A 16146-nucleotide genomic window follows, 5' to 3' on the forward strand; every position below is an offset into this window, starting at 1 on the left:
ATGTTGAAAAATAAACACATAAAACATTTTGTTTTAGTGAATATAAAGCACTTTGCTCATATTTTCTTTCCTTGACTATCTTTACTATGTTGTTTTGTTTTCTTTTGGCATAAAGTATCGCTTTTGAAAACTTTGATGTTGGCCTTCTGGGTTGATATTGTTAGGTACATATTGTGTTTGTTTTTCAATCAGAAGTTTTAAATGAAATTTCATTTTTCAGGGGAGTTTTTCTAAAATTGTAGTTTTCATTATTTTCTTAAAACTCTTTTAGGAATTCTGTTGCCTATATATTAAATATTCGTTGCTTCATTAGTTGTTTTATCTCAAATTCTTTTTATCTTTTTTCTTTTAATTTAAAGAATGTTCCTCCTTTATACTTTCTAGATCCCTTAAAGGATCATCTGTTAGCAGGGTGCAGTGGCGCATGCCAGCAGCTCTGGAGACTGAGGCAAGAGGATCCCAACTTCAAAGTCAGCCTCAGCAATTTAGCAAGGCACTCAGCAAGTTAGTGAGACTCTGTCTCAAAATAAAAAGGACTGGGGATGTGACTCAGTGTTGTCAAGTGCCCCTGGGTTCAAGCCCTGGTTTCAAAAAAAAAAAAAAAAAAGGATTATCTGCTATATGTATTTGCCATGTTCATTTGGTCTATATATTTCCAGTACTATTTTTCTTTTATCTTTAATGCTTTTCTGAGTTCTGTTATTTCTTATAAGTACATTATTTCTGAGTTTTGAAAATCTGATATATGCTTTTTGTTCTTGCTTGAATCATTTGGGGACAGGGGGGTTCCAGACATTGAACTCAGGGACACCCAAACACTGAGCCACATCCCTAGCCCTATTTTGTATTTTATTTAGAGACAGGGTGTCACTGAGTTGCTTAGCGCCTCGATTTTGCTGAGGCTGGCCTTGAATTCGTGATCCTCCTGTCTCAGCCTCCCAAGCTACTGGGATTACAGGCATGTGCCACTGTGCCCAACCTTGAATCATTTTTGTAAAGTCCTTTGGCTCATTTTGAAATAGTAGGTTACAATCTTCACCTATTTTGTGGATGTGTGTTTCTGGTATGTTTTTATTTGTAGGTGTTATTCTGAATCTTATTCTTTTTCCTTATAACACTTTTATGGGGCTGACCCAACATTATTTTCTGTTGCTTACTTTTTGTGAAATTGGTTGTCCTGTACGCTAAGATGTGGTTCAGGATGGCTTTTTTCTGAGTGCTACTTTTGCTGTTTTGGGCTCTCCTCAAAAATGTGGCATGTGCTTTCTGAGATTTTTAGGTCATTTTCTTCCCCACTTTTTATTTCATGTGTACCTGTGGTGCTCAATTTTAATTCTACACCTATTGCTTTATACTCATTTTACCTCCCTATCAAGGAATGGTCTGTTCCAAGAATTCATAAAGGATAGACTGTTTCAACTTCTTAGACTTCACTGTGGACTCCTTGCACTTAGTCACTATTTAAAGGACAAAATCCTTCCAATTATAGCTTCGATACTCCAGTTAACTGCTGGTTTTGATGAGTTCTTTGCAGTTTGGGGGGTATCTTGTTCTCAGTTCTGGCAGACATATTTCTTTTTGCTTCTTCCCATGCAAATAATGATACAATACAAGTCTTTTAGTTGTTGGTGATTTTTTTCTCCACCTACTGTTTTAGTGGGGATTTATTGAAATTCTTGTCACCCAGTGTTGTAAATATTGCCTCTGGGTTTTTGATTTACTATTTAGTTTTATATTATTTTTTTTCATGGATGCTCAAAAACCTTGCCACTGCTTCCATTATTCAGAATCTTTCTAATTTATCACTTAATTGCTGTGATGTCATAAATTTTTTTTTAGGTTTAACAAACTTGTCCTAATTAGATTATGACTTTTCCCTAGTATTTCTTAAATCTTAAGCATTTTAAGTACTGTCCTATATAGAAAACAGCCTTTATTGTATCCAGCATAGTACTGAACATGTTTGTAATTGTCAGTTTGGAAATTTATGTAAGGATGATTATAGGCCACCTTGTAACTTATTAATAGTAGGATTACTATTAGGTCAGATTACTATTATTTTTACTAGTAGAAAGCTACTCTAATAAATAAAAAGGCAACGTGAGTGCATCAACTGGCATGCAGGAAGTTAATTAATCATTTGGCATATATGCCTTAGCCTGTTGGCTTCTTTTTTTAAATGTTTCTGGAAGACATTGATTCAATGTATTATGGCACAAAAGAGTTCACAAAATAATAAACATCATAAAACTGTATTGGAAGTAAAGCAGATGTCGTCCTAAAGAATGATAGCCCATTTTTTTCTGTTTGTCACAGTTCAAAAATTTTTCAGGAAATAGGGAAACCCTTGAGCAAAGCAATGGTCAGGATGGTAAAACAGTTTTTTAGAAGATTAAATTAAACAACAACAACAACAAATCTAGAGCAGTTCATTAATATGAAGGAAAGCAAAGGGGTGTGTATAAGATGATAGAAATGGTACTAATGAAGGGAACTGAAGAGTGTAAATAAGACTTTAAAGGTCAAACAATACATTAATTTTTATATTGGGTACTAATTTTAGTGATCTTGTTATCCTAGGAGTGGCCTAATTCCTTTGCTTTTGAACTGGTGCTCTAAAAGATGGGTCGTTTTCTGAAACACAGAGAACTTTATTTATTTGATAAAACTTGCCAAGATATTGATAGTGTTAAGAATTTTGTATTTCTTATTTTTATTTCACTTGGCTTCAGTGCTTAAAAGAGTCATACTTTATTTTCATTTATAAAGATAGATTATGTACTTTATGTTTATTTGAAATTACTACTAATTTTTACCTTTTAAAAAATCTTTTAACAGGCCTCAACAAATAATGAAAGCTCTAATCACAGTTTTGGAAGCTTGGGATCTTTAAGTGACAAAGAATCAGAGGTAAGTACTTCCATTTATATGGTACTGTTAAAATAAAAGTTGGTATCACCTTTTAATTGAGTAGGTTTTTTTTTTTTTTCTTTTTCTCCATCGTTGTAATGCTGAAGTTAGAGCTTTTAAGATTCTTTTAGGAATATCTTGTGCTGCCTTGTGAAACACAATATTCAGATTGAAGACTGTATTTGACATTAGAAAATACTGTTCCTTTGGTTATGTAGCTGAACTTGTACATTAGTGATATACAGATATCTTTAATGGAAGACCATTATTAGCTATTCATAGTTCTATGAGATGAAGGTGGTTTTTGAAATATGTTGCATTTGATGGTTTTCTGTTATTACTTTTGTATTTCTCTCCTTAGTTTGAAAACAAGTAAGAGTGTGTGTACTTTCTTAGATAACAGATATTCATTGTTATCTTGCTTTTAGAATTTCTTATGAAAACATGTTGCTAGTTTTCACTTTGTACATTTAAAAAAATCTGATGAATCCTTCCCCTCATACCCACTTACTGACCCCACTAAGAAAATACACAGTGTAAGTAGGGATTTGAATCCCAGGTAGAGTTCATTTTAAACATTATATACTTGATGGCATCTTTTAAAAAATAATAGACAGGAATTTCTTTGTTTTAGCATGCATTTGTTGATGCTACAACTTCACTTTTTGTGACCATAGACTTTTCTCTCAGATTATATACTTGTCACTTAATGTTTAACGTTTATGTGTGTGTGTGTGCTTGTATTTTCCCTGTCAGTATTAACTTATTTCTGCTTAATTCATTTCAGTGTTTCTTCTTCTTGGGTTAGTATAGATCTGTCACCTTGTTAATACCAACAGGTGGTCAGCACTCTCTTTTGGCCTTTGGTTTCAATGTTCAGTGGAAAGAGAAGTTCAATGATGACATCTTTTTAGTCCTTTGTTATTGAAAGCATCTAGGAATCTCTAGGTAGACAGTTGTGCAGTTCTGTGCAGGCACCCGGACACTCCAGAGGAGTGTGGCATAGGGTTCTCACTCATCAGGCTTTCCCTTCCGCAGAGACAACTGGCAGGCAGCTGAAAGGACTGTGCAAGTGACGGGACTTTATCTGCAGTAGGTTCCCTTGAGGTAAGCGTTAGTAGCCCCTGTAGCACCAGATTATCACAGTTTAGATTTTTTCAAATAAACACACTTAATATAAGTCCTTAAAAATGGCAGCTTTAGCTCTAGTCAAAGTACAGTTTTTTTAAACATTGTATCAAGAAATTTTTACTTTTTATTTCCTGGTCTTTGAAACATTTCTTGATATTTTCATGGAATTGGGTGTATTTAGTAATTTAACATGCTCTTCTTTTCTAGTCTTTTGTGTTAAGAAGGGCAGGCAATAAAATAATTTTGAGTATTTTTTTTCTATTCACCAAATGTGGCGTTTTTATATATTTTTTAAAAAGGCAAAAAATTAGATCACCTGTAACCATTATATCTTTTACATTCTTTGGAGGTATCTATACTCCCCATATAAGTTATAGATTTAGGTAGTACATAAACTCTTTCAGAGAAGTTAGCCATAAGAAAATTCCTCTTACTTTTAGAGAAGTCCAAAGCTACATTTTAAAAATGTTGGTGTTTTGTTTTGTTTGTTTTAAGAACTATAGTTACATTTGCAATGAAACACAATTTGCTTAACCATTGAATGTACAAAGTTTTATTTGTGTAGAAGTTTCATGTTTGGGGTACTAGAAAATCTTGAAAAAATCTTTTGGCTTTTGCCTATCTGGGATTTTTAATAAGTCTAGTGGCAAATTATTGGGGGCATTACTACAGATTATACATTTTCCTTAACATACAAAGAATCAACTTTTATTATTATTTTGTTCTGTTTTTCCATGTAAGAAGTTGCTTATCTGGAAAACGAATACCAGGTTTTACCTTTATAGTAGGTACCTTAATTAACTCCTTTGAGATGAAATTTCATACACATCAAAATACAGATATTCACAGTTTGTTAACTGAATTGGTTGAGAGTAATCTGTTGCAAATTATGTAGTATGCCATTAGCTTGATATCATTTATTTTGGTAATCTATTCCCTGATCATTATATTTTTAAAATAGTCGTTTTGGTTTTGTGAGTAAATAGTACAAGAAGGTTTATTTCTTTAAAAATAGCTGTCTTCTACCACCCACCCATGCCCATCCTCAATTCTTTTAACTTTTATTCCTGGTATTTATTTCCATATTTTAATATAAAGAGTACATTTTATTTTGGTTCATAACTTGCATATTATCTGTTGATTCCCTCTTGGGTGATTTTACCTAGCTAATGTCCCCTTTCTCTACTTTGTATTCTTCTGTCTGATACTCTTTTCAGACACCCAGAATCCTATTTTTTTCTGTCCTCCATTATAACTAAAAAGCATGTGATAGGCACTGTTAGGGAGATTGAATCTCCTTCAACTGAAATTATTATTTTTCTTATATGTGAATTACACTATGTATGAATTTGACTTATTTCTAAATGTAGAATTGTAGAATGAAAACATTTTCCTCTTGTTAATAATGAAACCAACTGATAGATAGGCAGGCAGTGGTTTTGTTTTTCATTTTGCATCACTCTAGGTCTTTTGAACAGGCTCCAAAATTCAGTGTTGTTTTCAGTAAGCATTTACTGCATATCTGCTGTCTTTTAGTCTCTATGCCCAAGTACAGGATATAAAGATAAACAGGATACAATCCCTTCCTTCAAAGGAGATCAGTGTCTAGTAGGATTGACAGATATTTAGACACCATTTTATGAACAGGGTGTGCTGTGCTGTAACATTTAAATAAGCACAAGGGAATATGGGAGCAAAGATAGGCAACTCCCAATTCCATCTGTCTTCAGAAGAAGATAGGCAAAAGGGCTTCCTTCAAAAAAGAGATGATAATTGACTAAGAAAGGCTGTGAATTTATCCCAAAGAACAACGCATGAGAAAAAGGTAGGCAGAAGGAGACTAGAGTGTGCTTTTGCTTCTGTATGCAGGTGTGAAAGTAACTTGGTCACTCTCAGCCCCTCGTGCACTTTAGATTACCTGAGAAACATAAAAATACCAAGCGTCCTTGTGATTCCAATAGTTTGCAAATTTACGCTATAGGGAGTATATGCAAAAATATTGAAAGATAATCAGGATCAGGTTTTGAAGACTCTTATATCTCATGATAAGGAATTTGGATGAGGTGATGGAGAACCACTGAAACGGGAGAAAAAAAGACAATGTAGAATTGTAAAAGGCTTTTACAGTGTACTTTTGGCAGTGTAGAGGATAAGATTGAGTTGTTAGGAAAGTCATTTGGTTAAGGAATCCTACTTTCATTACAAAACTCCAAGTCCCCAAGGTTTAATATTGAGATGAAAAAGTGGGAGAAAGGAGAGAGTTTCTAATTATACTGTTCTCAAGTTTGTTGGACTCTATTTTGTCCTTTAGATTCTCTACTGAGAAGTTACTAAGACTTTCACTATCCCGGCACATGCTTATCAAACTGTAATGTGCAAATGAATCATTTATATTCTTAAGTCAGTAGGTCTGGATAAGTATTTGCCTTTCTTATAAGCTCAGACATTTCACTATATTTAAAAATTATAATCAGCAAGGTTTGATGAGTTTGAATTAGCATAAAGAAGAAAAGAAAGGTACAAAGGATAATTAAAAGGTATCTAGTTAGATTGAAAGGTATCTAGCTTTAGTTCCTTTGACTGAAATAGATAACACAGAATGAAGATGAATAGATTTGTCACACTAGAAAATGAATTCTGGTAATATCAAGTTTGAATGCCTGTGGAATGAACAAATGGGGATATACCTACAGATGGTAGAAGCTATCTGGAATTTTGGAAAAAGGTCAGACTAAGAAGTGTTTGGCCATACATATTAATTAATTGTGTGGTTAGCACAATCTCAGAAGTGTAGTCTGAGGATTCCTAGGGGTTCTTGAAGTTCCTTCAAGGAGTCTGTAGGATCGGAATGGTTTTTGTAACAGTTCTAAGACATTATATGACTTTTTTTCTTTCATTTCCTCATGAGTTTATAATTAAAATTTCCAGAGACTGTATGATACATGATGCCATTACATCGATGATTTATGAATTGTGTATTTCTACATTCTAGTGTTATAAAATTTCTTGTTTTAAATCCTAAATGATAGGTACCAGTAGTTGTAACCCACATGAATGAAAGCTCTTTGGGGTCCTCAATAATATGTAGAGGGGTTCTGAGACCCAGAAGTTTAAAAACTGCTTTTATAGATGAACACACCTGTTTTTCTCTTTCTCTGTGTAAAGCTTGGAGATATTAGCAAGTGAGATAGATGGGTTGGAGAAAAAAAAAAAAAGAGTACCTTGTTATGGAGGTGGGCAGACAATGGGAAGAAAAACAGATAATGAAGGAGGAGGAATAGTGAGTAAAGTCAGATGTCATAAAAGTCAAGGGTATGATTGTTAAAAAAGAATGACTAAGAATTTGTCACTTAGGCTTAGTTTTAGTAGATTAAGGGTTGTAATTGAGGAATTGACAGCAAATATTGATGGCTGTTGACAGAACCTTGATTGTGAACGAAAGGAAGTAGTTTCTATGTTATATGGGAAGGGAAGGATTATAGAGCTGTGATGGAAACAAGGAAAGTACTGAAAAGAGGAGAAGAGATAGAAACAAAACCTAACATCTTTTTCAGGAAGAGGTATGAACAATTGAAATCTAGACACCCTGGGTGGCAAGGTTAGTCACAGACAGGTATATCTAATAACTTTTCATCTACTTCATTGTGAAAATGAGTTATCTTTTATTTACTTAATAAGTTATTTATGCATGCATGCTGGGTATTTAACCCAGGGCCTTACGTGCGCTAGGCAAGCTTTCTACCACAAAACTGTCCTTCCAACCCCAAGCCTTATATAAACATTTTAGAGTAGTACCTGAAGGAGTTAGAAATATGGTCATGAGCTTATCTGCTGCCTCATTTTATGAGGATAAGAAGCCCGTGTTTCTTTTCTTTTTTAAATATCTTATTTATGTATTTATTTTTATGTGATGCTGAGGATTGAACCCAGTGCTTCATGCATGTGAGACAAGCGCTCTACCACTGAGCTACACCCCAGCTCACCATGTTTCTTAATTACTAGTGTTTACCATGTTTTAAACTTACCTTGATTTACCTACTTGCAGTTCTTTTGATAGGACTCTTTTCTATCTAAACGCAATGACCTTCTTTCTTTGTTTTCTCTAAATTCTGTACAATTTCTGTTCCAACCCCTACCTGAGCTCAAGATGCAAAGATTAATTATTTATTTTAGAATTTATAATGATTTAATGTCCCAACCATTTTTCTTTGTCTACTTTTAGATGTCCTAGAATATATTTCTCTTACTTATTTTCTACTGAGGTTGGGATATTTGTCACAATATAAACTTCATTGAATTATATTATCTTCATTAATTTATATTGGAAAAACAGTTGTCTCTTTGTACATGTGTGTTTACATGTAGTATACTCTCTCTCTAGAGCCAGTATCCTCCCCCTCCTCATTTCCTACTAGGTAATTATTGAATCTTAATCCTTTATCCACTGGCCTTAAATTACTGTTTATTGTCTATCTAAATATATTTGGGGTTTTTATATTATTTATCATTAAAGATTTCAAGTTATGAGTACATTGAAGTTATTGCATCTTGAACATTTTCTGTTTTACCTTGTTTTATATGTTCTCATCTCTTGATTTTTCTATTTCTTTAAATTTTTTCTCTAACCCCCCGCCCCCAATGAGGTAAGGTCTTGCTATGTTGCCATGTTTAGATCCTCAAACCTGAGATCCTCCTGCCTCAGTGTCTTCAGTAGCTGGGATTTTAGGTGTGCACCACCACACCTGACTTCTACTTTCTGATGTTTTCTTTTTTCTCCTCTTAATAGTTCTTAGCTTGACTAGGCCCTCAGTGAACAAATTAAGTACAATAGATTAATTGGAAGTTATGATCTATTTGAAAATAGAGGTAATACTAGCCTTAATTTTGGGTTTTTAGATTCATTTTTAAAGATTATTATTTTTTTTTGTTTACATGTATTTGCTATAACTTGGAGAAGTTTTAATGCCATAATCTAAACCCCCAAGAAAGAAAAGAGAACTTAAAAATGAATTTAGTGATGAATAGGTTGAGTGTAATGGAAAGGTACTCTTTTTGTTTTGGGTACCAGGGATTAAACTCAAGGGCACTCGACTGCTGAGCCACATTTCCAGCCCTATTTTGTATTTTATTTAGAGACAGGGTTTTGTTGCTTAGTGCGTTGCTTTTGCTGAAGCTGGCTTTGAATTTACAATCCTCCTGCCTCATCTTCCCCAGCTGCTGGAATTACAGGCATGTGTCACTGCACCTAGCTGGAAAGTTACATTTTTATTATTGTTCACCTCAAATAAAGTACCTTACTTATGACCTTATTTTGATTAAAATCTGTTGAATTTTTGAAAATGTTGGACACCTAGCTTAGTATTTTAAGAAATGCTGTCTGTATCCTGTTACCTAAATTATTTACGAAAATATTTCAGCCTGATTTATATTTATGGTCTTCTTGATGGGTTCCTCTGTCTTTTCCTTTCTTTTTCTTCCTACTGGTAGTATTTTCTCACTTTGCTTCTTACCAAAACTCTTAAAATATTTTTAAGTTGATTATTGTATTGAGACATAGAATGTGGCAGTGTTGCTTTATATACATCATACAATATGTACAATAACTATGTTGTTTTGAAGGGTAGCATATGCAACAAAATGGTGTATTTTGTAACATCAGTGAATACTTATAATTTTCTTAATGGAGGAATGAGAAATCTGTTGTCTTTCGTACTAACATTAACAATCAAACATGAATTATGAGGCCTAAAAATACATGTGAAATAACTTGAATTTCCTTGTAACTTATTCTTTTATTTAAGTTGAAAAAACTTAAAAATTATAATCTAGAATGCAGGAATGCAGAAATACACAGTTTGTAGATCGTCAGTGTGATGACATCACATGTCATACAGCCTCTGGAAATTTTCACTATAAATTCAAGAGACCATGAAAGTAAAAAAAAATATGCCAGGTAGATAATTTATTTGCCAGCTACAAATAATTCTTCCATATTCATCAGAGTAAGGTTTCTCAGCCTTAACATTTTGTGCTAATGTAGTTTTGCCTGGGGTTGGGGAGAGGCTGTGCTATGCAGTCAACATAGGATGCTTAGCAGCATCTCTGCTTGTACACACTAAAATACCTGTAGCCCCCTTCCTCCCTGTTACCAGAGTGGTGACCAAAAATATCTCCAGGGGGTTGTAGCTCAATAGTAGAGCACTTGCCTAACACGTGTAAGGCACTGTGTTTGATCCTCAGCAGCACATAAAAATAAATAAATAAAATAAAAGTATTGTGTCCATCTACAACTAAAAAAATATTAAAAATAATTTTTAAAAATATTTTCAGGTATTGCCAAACATCTGCTGGTGGTAGGGGGCAAATTTCCTACGGTTAAGGACCATCCTATTAATAGAGAAAATTTTAGCAAGTTAACTGAAGTTCTGGATTACAACTTTCTAGATTTTATATCTCTAAATGGGGAAACAGAAGCACAGAGGATGTAATTAATTTGCCTATAGTCACATAGATAGTAAGAAATGAAGTCAGAATTCTCATTCCAAAGCATCTTGTCTTATTTTAAAGTAATGGCTTCAATGTCTGGCAGTATGGGAATTAATAGTTAGATAAATGACCCTTTTAGTCTTGTGAAAATGTTATTGGGGGGGATATTTAGGTTTAAGATATTTTATAGTAATTATCAAATTTGTCAATCCAAGAAAATAATGTAGACTAATTGTACTTCACAAATGTTTAATTTTATGTTACTTTTAGATTCGGTTTTAAGGGCATTTGGCAGAAGTTGACATTACTGAGAAATTTGGTTTTAATATTTTATTCTTTAGTAGAGTGCTATAAATACTAAAATGCTTATTTTTATGTCAGCAGAATACAGTGCATATTTTACTAATTTTCTTTGAGATTAATTCTCATTTTCTAAAATAACTGAGTAACCATGACAACCTATTGGACTTGTTGTAACCTAATTAGTTTTCTGCTGTATGTCACAGTTTTGGTCCCTATTTTTAACAAAAGATTTTATGGAGTAATGTTTTTAATTTTAGAGATTCTATAAAGTGGAATATATAGGAAATATTGACTTATTATTTTAGATCGACTGTTCCTAGTCCTGATGATACATCAAAATCACATCACTTCTGGAGCTTTAAAAATTCCTTTGGTGGTCTTCTAGAGGTAATTAAATTTGGACAGGAAGCTCCCAAAGAACTTTTAAATGAAAACTTTGTAAATTATTCTGGTGTGTAGTCAACATTGAGTATCAATGCTAAAAGATATATAACACAACTTTTTAAAAAATAAATCACACTTTTTTTCTGGTTACAAATGTTATTTTGTTATAGAGAAAACAGTAATACTTTTTTACCCATTAGATACAGATTTTGAAAGATTAATAAACATTGTCATGTAGTACTAGTGTGAAAGTAGATTGATACTGTCTATGAAAATGCAGTTTTGCATCTAAAAATTTAATTGTGCATGTTCTGTGAGACAGCATTTACATTTTAAAATATCCCAAAGTAATTGTGGTATAAGGACCTAGGGATTTGTGCTCAAGGGAATGTTTGTAGGGTTATACATGCTGTAAAATATTACTTTTATCATGGATGTCACAATGGGACAAAGTTACAAGACCATTGGTATATATTTTACTATTCTAAGTACTCTCAAAATGCCAAAATTTCCCAAATAAATTATCTTGAAATGTTGCTTCTCCTCTGTGCTCCCCATAGCTGTTGTTTTATATGGCTTTGGGGGGGGTAGTACTAAGGATTGAATGAACTCAGGAGCGCTCGACCACTGAGCCACATCCCCAGCCCTATTTTGTGTTTTATTGAGAGACAGGGTCTCACTGAGTTGCTTAGCCCCTCGGTGTTGCTGAGGCTGGCTTTGAACTTGGAGATCCTCCTACCTCAGCCTCCCCAGCCTCTGGGATTACAAGTGTATGCCACTATGCTCAAGTCTGTATGTCTTTTTTATTCTGGTTGTATGATTTGAAAACTACTGACAGGATAATTTGAATAGGATAATTTGAATAGGAGAGAAAATTCAGCTTTATTCTAATTTTAAGGTATAGTACCCTTTAACAAATGAATCCTTAGAGGTAAAGCAAGAGAAAGAAAAATGCTAATAGTTATGCTACATAAGAAAACAGCAAACAAAATCACTTTTCATTAATACTGAAAACTTGAGTATGTTCCTGCATTGATGTATGTAAATTTAAATGATACAAGTGATAAGAGTTTAAGAAGCCAAAGTGTGAGCTAGCAAGTAAGGTGGTTTAAAAATGAAGAGTAATTGTTTTAGTATTATGTTTCTTTTGAAACCCATGGTTGTGGATGCTGGACATGTGTGAAAAAAAGTGAAAATCCTTCAGGCTTTTAAAAATGTTGTGAACTGGCACACAGCAAGTTTACCTGTGAAACAGCTCACATTTTAGTCTGGTGTTTCTCCAATTTCTTATTATTGGTGCCATACCATCTTTTATTACATGTTATTAAATAATAAAGGCAATAGAGCAGAAAGTAGACAACACTAAAAATTGCTGATTTGTTGATGTGATTTACTCAGAATGGCAAGGAAATTCTCTTATTTGAAGATAGGATTCCAAAATATTGCATAAACGACCTTTTTATACTAAATATTAAAGTCAGCAATATAACAGAGATCTTTTAGAGACCAAAGATTCAAGCAGACATGTAATAATATAACATAGCACAACATATAATCCAGATAATAGTTCTTGATATTAAAGTTTCAACGCTTGAACAGAGACAGACTATGTGAATTTCGGGTCATGCCAGCTCAAAATCATCTATGAATTAAAATGTACATATTTCTTGATGCATTTTATCAAAATGTAAGTAGGATACAAAATAGCAAGAAAATTTTCATAAACAATTTGTTTTATTATGGTATATTATATTCTAACCCAGTTTTTTAAAATTTAAAATTGGGGGGAAAAAAACAGGACATTTTATCCATTTAAGTGTTCTTGAAAAGAACATCTACTTTACATTGACTATTTTTGTAAGGACCCAGATTTTCCTTTCTAGTTCAGTGCTGTTTTGGTATGTGCTATTAAAGTAACACAGATATTTCTCCAGCATTATCCTGTCTCAATCTAGATCAAAAAGTTTTGCCTAGAAAGGTGGGTAAAAATTAAGGATTATTTTTATCAGTTGCATTGCCATTCCATTTATTACAATTATGTAACCTTGTATTTGATACCATGAATATGAATCATAGAATAGCCAACGAGTTGTATTTTTTAAAACAATTTTTGGCTAAATGAGTCTGTCCAAAAATATTCATTCTGATAAGTTTTAGGATTGAATATTTTATTAAAGATATTAGTAGTGTAACTTTTGTAAAAATAATTTTCTTTTAGTAATTTTGTTAGAGATAATGATATCCAACTTTGGTTGTCATCTGTTTAGTCAGACCTTATGAACTCTAGCTTAGAGTGAAGAATAAGCTCCTTCCTTTTTAACTGATATTGAAATATCTTTTCACATACTGTAACAGTTTTCTGTAATGTATTTATGTTAGTAATTTTAAATGTCTCTCTAGTTTGAGGCTTGTAGAAAAATAATTCATATTGATTTATGTTCCTTATTCTGTGGCAGCATTAAGATTTCTTTCTTTTTTTCTTTAATCTTGGTCTTTTCTGCTTTGAAGAAAGACTAAAAAAAAAAAAACTTTAACATAAAACAAGAAGCCACATGATTAGATTGTTTAATAATCATTGACTTAATTTCCAAATAAAATTATAGCATTAGCTTAGTTGTATTAGTCATCTCATGAGTGCTTTAAGTTTGTCTTTGTTTTGTTGAACAAACTTTAAACTGCTTGAAAATACTGTGTAAGTTCACACTAATGTCTTGGAACATTTAAATGTCAGAGTAGTCACTCTGGTTTTGGTATGATTACAAATCTGGGATTTACAAAGCTAAATAGATTTAGGAGTACTAATCTTTCCTTTCTTCGTTTTCTGCTAACTGCTGTTCCATTGTGTGTGGAAATTTATTGGCTTTGTAATTACTATATTCTTTCCATTTTTACTTTAAAATCAAATCCTACTATGTTGCCTTATGCTAGTCCTTCCTTATTTGTGGTCAGTTGTAGTGGGCTAGTTCTAAAAAAGTAGAGAAGGAAGAAATGACAGCATTATTAGCAAAAGAAATAATAAGCTTCAAAATGTTCTATGTAAGAAATATTTGATATGACCAAATTTTGCACTTTGTTAAGGACATGGATGGTATGATTGATTCCTTGGGATTTCTTCAAGGAAATCATTGATTGTAATGAATAAGTAGTTTTTCTAACCTTTTAAAAGCACCCAAGCTGTTTCTTGAAAGGAAATCTCATTATATTAAAACAGGGATGCTGTGTTTGCAGGAACAGGGGTGGAAGTGGCACAGGGTGTGTCTCTGGTAGGCTAAAGCTTTACGTTACCAATCCCACTCCTTCCCTTCCTTCTTCCTCCTCTTTAATAGCTCTGGGGGCACAACCTTTTCTCCCCTAAGGAATTGCTGAAATAGAGTTTGAAAATTGCTGTTTTCAAACTTTTTCTCATCAATCTCTAAGATGATTAAGTGTTTGGTGAGTTTCTGCGTATCTTTCCCCTCCCCCCAGGTCTATTCTATATTCCCAAATAGACCGATGTGATTTGGGATGAATCAGCAGCACTTGGCTTCACTGAAAGTTTTTATTTTGTTTTGTTTAATATAGATGTTGTTCATATTATTTAACTCAAAACCAAAAAACTATCCAATATACATTTGCCTGAAGGTTGAGGGTGACCTAGACTGCTGGTGTTATAGATTATAGTCTAGAATATAGTCAAGTAGAGCCTTAAATAGAAAATGTTACCTATTTTGCAAGTCCTGCAGATTATTTGTAAGATATTAGAGCAGAAATTGGTGGTCCTTTGCATACAACACATAATTAAGGTTTTAAAACACAAAGCTTATGATTATTTGAAATGATCGAAGGATAGCCATTTACATAGGAAAATTGGGTACTTAACTGACATTGTTGAATACCGACTATATGCTGATACTATGAACTAAGTATGTTTCTCCTTTAATCTCTACAGTCCAACTATACCTATATTATCACATTTTAAACTGATAAGAAAGTTGATCCTTGAGTTAAATAACATGCCAAGGGTTATAGTAAATAATGGATTCAGAGTTTTACTCTTGTTCAGTTTATTCAGACACATGATACTTACTTTTTTGGAAATTATAGTCTATTTGTGCTGAGAACAACTGTTAAGTTTATCTGTGTAGAAGATCTCTGAGGTGAGAACAAAAGGAAAGGTCAGCATTAGGGAGTAGTGTTAGGACACATGGAAAAAGATTAGGGTTCATGGGAAGGGACAAATGCTCTTCATATAATGGAGAGCATTTTGGTGTTTTTTTGTTTTTTTTTTTTTAAATGAAGTGACATTTTCTCCAAAGGGGTGCTCTACTTTCCCATACTAAGAAATGTTGCCTTACAGAGAAATAAGTTTTGCTAAGCAATCTATTCTTTAAAAAAGAAATAATCTTAAATATTTGAAAGCATAGTATTTAATCCAATGAAGTATTTAATGAATGTTATCCTAGATAAGTTTGATAATTTGTATCTATATAGTATGTTTCTACCCTATCCCTCCTTTTGAGATGCCTGAGCATTAGCATTTTAACATTTCTGGAAAGCTCTGTAGTAAAGAAATCTAACTTTATTCACCTTAGGTGAATATTCCTTCACCCTCAGCTCCCACTTAAGTGTTAGCTTTCTCAGCCTATCATTGAACCAGTTGTCCTCAGAAAATTGTATGGGACCATTTAGAACATTATGCTTTCTTTAGTTTTCTAACTAAAAAATATTGTTTCCAGTATAACTTTTTCAGAATTATAATATTTAGTGAGTTTTTTTTTCTTTATTCAAAAGTAACTAGTCAAGATTTTAGATGGAATTCCAGGAGGAACCTGCCTGCTTAAAAATTATCATAATTTATACTAATACTAAGTATAATTTTTATATTGATTAATTTTGAAAAAATCATTTTCTTTGCCTTAAATTATTTTTTTAGCAGATTAAGTTGGGAAGGAT

General features: G+C 32.9%; 1 protein-coding gene across 1 annotated transcript in view; it reads left to right on the forward strand.

The window, feature by feature from the left end:
• Tlk1 (tousled like kinase 1) overlaps positions 1-16146 on the forward strand; it is a 130468-nt gene that overhangs the window by 64595 nt on the left and 49727 nt on the right. Inside the window, exon 3 of the mRNA XM_076865737.2 lies at positions 2839-2910. Within this exon, the coding sequence (XP_076721852.1) occupies positions 2839-2910 (72 nt within the window). The remainder of the gene's footprint in view (positions 1-2838; positions 2911-16146) is intronic.

The sequence above is a fragment of the Callospermophilus lateralis genome, chromosome 9, assembly GCF_048772815.1.
Source record: "Callospermophilus lateralis isolate mCalLat2 chromosome 9, mCalLat2.hap1, whole genome shotgun sequence".
In the NCBI taxonomy this organism is placed as follows: Eukaryota; Metazoa; Chordata; class Mammalia; order Rodentia; family Sciuridae; genus Callospermophilus; species Callospermophilus lateralis.